The sequence below is a fragment of the Triticum aestivum genome, chromosome 3A, assembly GCF_018294505.1.
Source record: "Triticum aestivum cultivar Chinese Spring chromosome 3A, IWGSC CS RefSeq v2.1, whole genome shotgun sequence".
Lineage (NCBI taxonomy): Eukaryota > Viridiplantae > Streptophyta > Magnoliopsida > Poales > Poaceae > Triticum > Triticum aestivum.
Window position 1 is genome coordinate 724,501,501 of NC_057800.1, and position 7,526 is coordinate 724,509,026.

Sequence of the window (7,526 nt, forward strand, 5' to 3'; positions counted from 1 at the left end):
CGATCACCGCCGCCACCGCCGCCTTGCTTGTTGGGGAAGCCACGGCCACGTGCTGCCGCGTTTGCAGATGACTGAGAAGACCCGCTGCGCAAGTTCATGCGAGTCTCGAAGCTCAGGAGCTGCGAGTACAGCTCCAGCACCCTGACAGGTTCGACCCGTGAGCACATGGCAGAAACCACGGGGTCAAATTCCTCGTCGAGTCCAGCGAGGATGTGGGAGACGACATCTTCCTCGTCCACCTTCTTTCCTGAAGCCATTAACTCATTACAAAGTGTTCTGACCATACCGACGTATTCAGCGACGAAGAGGTTGCCCTTCTGGAGGTTCGCCAGAGCAATCCTGACGTTGACGGTCTGTGCACGTGTATGCCTCGCCAGCATCCCTTGCACGGTGTTTCACAGCTCAGCTGCGGTATGGCATGTTGCAACTTGGATGGCCATCTCGCGGGGCAGTGTCGTCAGCAGGTAGGAGAAAACCTGCTGATCTCGCGCATACCACACGCCGAACTCAGGGTTCGGGGCCTTGGACTTGGTTTTGCCGTCGGAGGAGGTGATCTCAATGTGCGTGGATGGCACCTCCTGCTCGAGGTCGAGGAAGGCCGCCATCTGCGCCCCTCGGATGGCCGAGAGGACCGTGGCGTGCCAGAGTGCTTCGTTCCCTCTCGTAAGCTTCTCTGTAATTTTGCACAGCCTTATAGCTGGACTACTTGGCTAGTTCTTTGTCATTAACGAAACCAGAGTGAGAGTAGTCGACGCATTCCCCAATAAACAAGAATGAAGCTAGCTGAAGCACTACATTGCATGACACGTTTAGGATAGAAGGGTAAATGCATTGATTGGTTGCTTCAAGTGTTAATAACAAACATGATGGCGTATCAGTTGCATACCCAACAGTGGTCATTCTATTTTTGTTTCGTGGTAATCGACGACATTCAAATGTATGTTATAACATGGCAATGTTTGGGGAGACATCGGATGTGCCTTTTTGGCTCGGGAGAGAAGGTTGGTAGAAGACTCCTCGACGGTCCGTGGGGAAGCACGATGTGAAGGAGCAAGGGTCCCATGACAAAGATGAGGTGGGTAACATCCGGTTTTAAAGGAGATAGCTCTATCGAGAAAGAACGAAGCTAGATGAACCACTACAGTGCATGTAACGTATGCAATGACTACTTAATATATATTCATTGTTCATTGTATTGCTGAAACATCAATGAATCATACCAGACATTGGAAAGGAAGGTTGATTTTCATCTTGGCGCTTGACCGTACCATCCTCTTTTTTCTTCCGATAAGCAGCTTGCCTCCTGGCGTTGTACTGCTCCCTTTTTTGGTCTGACATCCCATTTTTTAAAGTTTGCTTGGCGACATTCAAAGCTACTGAAAAAAAATAAAAGCCGTAAGCTAGGTTAATGTACGAAAATAAAACACTTTTAGCAAAAATTAGATCAGATCCAAGATGTATGAGGTAATACCATTAGAACTTTGTTGTACATCTGTTGCAAAATTTCGTGTCAGATTACTGGGAGCCGGCAAGGAATCTCCATTATATAGGTATGAGATCGGAGGGTTGTCTGCATCATGTAAACATAACAAATATTGGTCCGAAATAAGGCAAAGTTGTAGGCACATGGTGTTAACCTTTCAGCAAAATAATACTTACCCGAAACCAGATGGGAAGGTTGATGAACATATGTGCTATCACCATCGGTCTTTTCAAGTATGATCCGCTCCGAGGGAGTAATATGGACTCCTACAAGTCACAACTCTGTTAGGCGAGACTGATCACATAAAACGCATAAAATTAAGCTCTGTATATTTGCACAGCCTTAATATCTGGACTACTTGGGTAAATCTTGTCAACATCGTCGGCTATGGGTATAATCTCTGGGTTATAGTCGTCAACATTTGTCCCATCTATCGGGTCTGCAACACATTCAGTCTTCTGTGATGGTGCTTAGCATGTATAGCAAAATTTGTAGTTGAATATATACCTGGAGGTACATATATACCTGGAGTATCATATGTGCTATCACCATCGTTCTGTTGAACTATCACCCGTTCCCAGGGAGTAATATGGACTCCTACAAGTCACATGCTTGATCCATTAGAATCGATCGTGCCCAAGTCTCTTAGGTATGATTGGTATCATAAAATTAAGCTCTGTAATTTTGCACAGCCTTATAGCTGGACTACTTGGCTAGTTCTTTGTCATTAACGAAACCAGAGTGAGAGTAGACGACGCATTCCCCAATAAACAAGAATGAAGCTAGCTGAAGCACTACATTGCATGACACGTTTAGGATAGAAGGGTAAATGCATTGGTTGGCTGCTTCAAGTGTTAATAACAAACATGATTGCGTATCAGTTGCATACCCAACAATGGACATTCTATTTTTGTTTCGTGGTAATCGACGACATTCAAATATATGTTATAACATGGCAATGTTTGGGGAGACATCGGATGTGCCTTTTTGGCTCGGGAGAGAAGGTTGGTAGAAGACTCCTCGACGGTCCGTGGGGTAGCACGGTGTGAAGGAGCGAGGGTCCCATGACAAAGATGAGGTGGGTAACATCCGGTTTTAAAGGAGATAGCTCTATCGAGAAAGAACGAAGCTAGATGAACCACTACAGTGCATGTAACGTATGCAATGACTACTTAATATATATTCATTGTTCATTGTATTGCTGAAACATCAATGAACCATACCAGACATTGGAAGGGAAGGTTGATTTTCATCTTGGCGCTTGACCGTACCATCCTCTTTTTTCTTCCGATAAGCAGCTTGCCTCCTGGCCTTGTACTGCTCCCTTTTTTCGTCTGACATCCCATTTTTTAAAGTTTGCTTGGCGACATTCAAAGCTACTGAAAAAAAAATAAAAGCCGTAAGCTAGGTTAATGTACGAAAATAAAACACTTTTAGCAAAAATTAGATCAGATCCAAGACGTATGAGGTAATACCATTAGAACTTTGTTGTACATCTGTTGCAAAATTTCGTGTCAGATTACTGGGAGCCGGCAACGAATCTCCATTATATAGGAATGAGATCGGAGGGTTGTCTGCATCATGTAAACATAACAAATATTGGTCCGAAATAAGGCAAAGTTGTAGGCACATGGTGTTAACCTTTCAGCAAAAGAATACTTACCCGAAACCAGATGGGAAGGTTGATGAACATATGTGCTATCACTATCGGTCTGTTCAAGTATGATCCGCTCCGAGGGAGTAATATGGACTCCTACAAGTCACAACTCTGTTAGGCAAGACTGATCACATAAAACGCATAAAATTAAGCTCTGTATATTTGCACAGCCTTAATATCTGGACTACTTGGGTAAATCTTGTCAACATCGTCGGCTATGGGTATAATCTCTGGGTTATAGTCGTCAACATTTGTCCCATCTATCGGGTCTACAACACATTCAGTCTTCTGTGATGGTGCTTGGCATATATAGCAAAATTTGTAGTTGAACATATACCTGGAGGTACATATATACTTGGAGTATCATATGTGCTATCACCATCGTTCTGTTGAACTATCACCCGTTCCGAGGGAGTAATATGGACTCCTACAAGTCACATGCTGGATCCATTAGAATCGATCGTGCCCAAGTCTCTTAGGTATGATTGGTCTCATAAAATTAAGCTCTGTAATTTTGCACAGCCTTATAGCTGGACTACTTGGGTAAATTTTGTCAACATCGTCGGCTACGGGTATAAGTTCTTGGTTATAGAAGTTAACATTTGTCGCCTCCATCGGGCCTGCAACACATTCAGTCTCCTGGGATGGTGTTTGACATGTATAGCACAATTTATAGTTGGACATATATCTGGAGATACATGTGACGATGTTGTCTCTTCCGTTGGCTTGCTGTGTGGATTCCCCATATGTATCTATAAAAAAAGAAAGACATGTCCAACAGACTCAGGTTATTAGCAAATACTTGTAGACTGAATTTGCTGCTTACATCGTAATAATGCTAACATCAACTGTTCCTCTGATTGCAAATAGATCACGTGAAATTCCAACAGTCCTATTGTACAGAAATTTAGTCCATAAGGGCATATATGTCCAACAGACTCTGCTACTTTGATATATGAGTTTTGCTGTAGAGGTAAAAAAAAGAAAGACATGTCTAACAGACTCTGCTATCTACTTTGCAAACATTAACTGCTAGCTAGCTACTTTACATGTTAAAAATTCAAAATGCTAAGATGAACTGTTCATCTGATTGCAGCTAGATCAAGTGAAATTACAACAGTTCTAAAGGCCGTCGAAGATCACAAGGGCAGCTTGCTGTTATACAGGACTTAGGTCAATATGAGGCGTCACTTGACTGAACTTCAGTCAGTACATGTTACACAACTTCAGTCAAATGGGAGTGAGAACATTCTACAGATTCAACATCAGTTATTCTAGCCTACAACATCAGTTTCTATTTAGGGTAGTGGTTTTTCGTCTTGTTCTTTCAACACTACCAGCAGCCACACTTAACTAACAAAACAGCGTTGTCTCTGTGACAGCGTAAAATTAGTAATTGTTTGACAGCTCAAAATCAGAAACCATCAGTGTTAATTGCGGTTGATAATTTGGGTGTCCTCTTGCAGATAATGAAAGGCCTTACCATAGCAATGCTTTTCATGAGCTTTTATCTAGTGGCGGCCCTAAAGTAGATGGTGAATCTGAAAGGGAAACTAAGGGCAATCTTTTGGAAGATAAAATGGTTGAACAGACCAATCCATCATAACATGGTTTTGTGAAGGCAAAGCATGAGAAGGGAGGTAAATGCTCTCGTGAGGAACTATTAAGAAAAAAAGAAGTGTGTGGCTAATTTACTAAACCAAGAACTTTTAGATCTGCCAGTGCAAACTCAGCGGCGTACAACATATCTGGGGCGTACCTGGCCCGTGCACAACCGAACCCCAGAATCGTTTAACCCCAGATTTGTTTGACGCCGCCAGATTATTGAGTTTTGTTTGTTTGTTTGATCCCGTACAGCATACCTGGGGTTGAAACCGCCCTGCGTCCGCGGTGGCGCCGACGTGACCTCTTACGTCCGCGCCGGCGATCCAGAACCGTTGCGCCGATTCCGTAACGTGGAGGCGAGATCCGGCGTGCTCTTCACAGTGAGATCGGCGGCGGCGTCGTTCTCGTGCGTCTGCGTTTTGTCCTCAAGGAGATCAGGCGCCGATTCTGTAACGTGGAGGCAAGATCCGGCGTGGTCTTCCCAGCGAGATCGGCGGCGGCGGCGTTTTCGAAGTGATCGTTGCGGGGATCGATAGAAGTGCTTTTTTGCGCGGTGTTTTGTTTCGGCTGCCTGCGTGGGATGAGGTGGGGGTGGGGGACGAAAAAAAACCAGACGAAGTGGGAGGTGGGACGTAAAAAAGACTGGAACAAAGACTATCAACTGCTCCATTAGGAGTAGAGATGATACATGGCATACATGACAAATATAGTTAATTACATATGGCAACTAAAGTTAATTACACATGCGTTCGCGCTCACCAGATGGGAGAGAGTAATTGCCACACGAGGTCGTGAGGGCCGTCGTAGCTTCGTCCAAACGTGTGGGCAGTTTTAATGTTCGCCCATATAAAATCGTGTGGGCTGTCTCTTAGGTACGACCAAAATAATTGTGTGGTCGGGTATTCATTGTGCCACACGTGTAGTAGTTATCGACATCCTCATTAGGTAAAGATTTCATTCATATTTACTGTGCCGGTCGGAGAGCGTCGGTGATGATGCCGAGCCCGGAAACACGGCCATATATAGCTACCAGCAGCAGCACGAGCTCAGTGACGCAGCCATGGAGGACACCGTGCAGTGAGACTGGAAAAGGGGCCATGGCCGGCTGCGTGAGCTCGGGGCGGCAGCTACGCATGGCCGATGCCACTCTCCTAACAAAGGAAAGGTCGATTGGGTGAAAATTTTCAGGCATAAAGGTTTATTGCCATTGATTTGGTATGCATTTGAGGAAGATCGGGGAAGAAGATGCGTTCGGCCGCTAGATGAACCGGGTAGTTTCGAAGAGAGTGATGGTGTGGGTTCTGAGGCTGAAGCGTTGGGTATTAAAAATCAAACCAAGTGCCTCGTACAGTACTTTCTTACCTACGTGGATGAACGGGGGTGCTGCCCCCTATTGTACATGCCTAGTAGAACGAACGGTCCAGCATTGGTGTTTTCGCAAAAAAAAATAAAAAACAAAAAAAACATTGGTGTGCATGAACGAAGCGTCGCGTCGCACGGAGCTCATCAGTCACCGCTCCCAAATTCTTCCGTCTTCCGGCCGGGGCCATTAAAGCGCAATTCATCTATCCTCTTATATATACATCTGCCGGTTGCATTTCTTGATCCACATGCGAGCATATACGTTCTCCAGTCCAATCCATCATGGCGGCGACGGCGGACTGGTCGTCCCTTCCGTCGGACCTGGTTCGTCGCATCGGCGACTGTTTCCTGACCACCAACGACATCGACTACTATATGGCGATGCGGGCCGTCGGCAGCCGCGCTCCCCATCGACATCGGCGACTGTTTCCTGACCATCAAGAGCATCGGCAGCCGCGCTCTCTTCCTCGGCTGCCGGTGCGTGTCCGTTGACGCGGACAGGTTCCCGTCCGTTGACGGCGACAGCGTCTACTACGCCGATGATCTGTACGGGATGAGCCGGATGTACAGGGTTGACCTCCGCAGCGGCACTCAGGAGAACATCTCAAGTCTCTGGGAGGAGCCTCGTAGCGACAGCCTTCGAGTTCGCCCTTACAGCTTTGTTCAGGTTCTGCTCAACTACTGCATGACCCTTCCGGATGTTCAAGCTCAGCTGCGCCGGGTTGTGCAGCCTGTTTTAGGATTTACAGGTGACATGATTTTCGACTGGTGATCTCCTGCTAGCGCTTGTGCTATCACGTAAAACTTCTATTTACGACGCGCTTGTTATTTAACGGCACGGCCGTGCTGTTGATCATCGAGCATTGTTGCTTCTTGGAACAAAATACATGAAGGTGATCATCGAGTATTATTACTTTCGGCAATATTAGATCCTGCATCTGGTACATCAAGTTTGCTTGATAATATCTAGTATTTCCGTCTCATTCGAATGGACAATACTCTTATTTAAATCACAGCTTCAACTGTGACGATGTCTAAACAAATACGAGAATTGAGAAGGCCCGGGGCAAGATGCAACAAGAGGCCTTATTTGCAAACAAATAGGTAATATATTTCTTTTGTATGATAAATAAGCTTGTCAAAACGAATTATTGCTTGAGCCTTTTTTTTTGCGGAAAAACTTCTGATATATTCAGCTTTAATCATGACAGTATAACGAACACCAGAAATAAAAATAAAATTGCATCCAGATCCGTAGACCACATAGCGACGACTACAAGCACCGAGGCGAGCCGAAGGCGCGCCGCCGTCATCGCCCCTCCATCGCCGGAGCCGGGCACAATTTGTTATAGTAGACAGTCGGGAAGTCGTCTTGCTAAGACCCTATAGGACCAACTACCTAGAACAGCAACCGCCACC

The 7,526-nt window shown here is 45.6% G+C and overlaps 1 protein-coding gene and 1 pseudogene across 1 annotated transcript; both read right to left on the bottom strand.

The window, feature by feature from the left end:
* Nucleotides 1-103: 103 nt before the first annotated feature.
* LOC123063854 (uncharacterized) lies at nt 104-242 on the bottom strand (annotated as a pseudogene).
* Nucleotides 243-1,173: 931 nt separating this feature from the next.
* On the bottom strand, nt 1,174-2,035 carry LOC123057268 (uncharacterized). Its single transcript, XM_044480337.1, has 5 exons — nt 2,009-2,035; nt 1,842-1,941; nt 1,660-1,749; nt 1,472-1,570; nt 1,174-1,376 (listed from the first exon to the last, which is right to left on the bottom strand). The coding sequence occupies exons 1-5, from the start codon at nt 2,033-2,035 to the stop codon at nt 1,207-1,209; spliced, it is 486 nt and encodes a 161-aa protein (XP_044336272.1). The 3' UTR covers nt 1,174-1,206.
* Between the last annotated feature and the right edge of the window lie 5,491 nt (nt 2,036-7,526).

Excerpts from the sequence above, each read along its gene's own strand:
- LOC123057268 (XM_044480337.1), bottom strand. The coding sequence starts at position 2,035 with ATGGTGATAGCACATATGATACTCCAG. Across the intron at positions 1,942-2,008 it reads TAGCACATATGATACTCCAG|AAGACTGAATGTGTTGCAGA; the intron begins GTATATATGTAC and ends GCACCATCACAG. Across the intron at positions 1,377-1,471 it reads TGTACAACAAAGTTCTAATG|TAGCTTTGAATGTCGCCAAG; the intron begins GTATTACCTCAT and ends ATTTTTTTTCAG.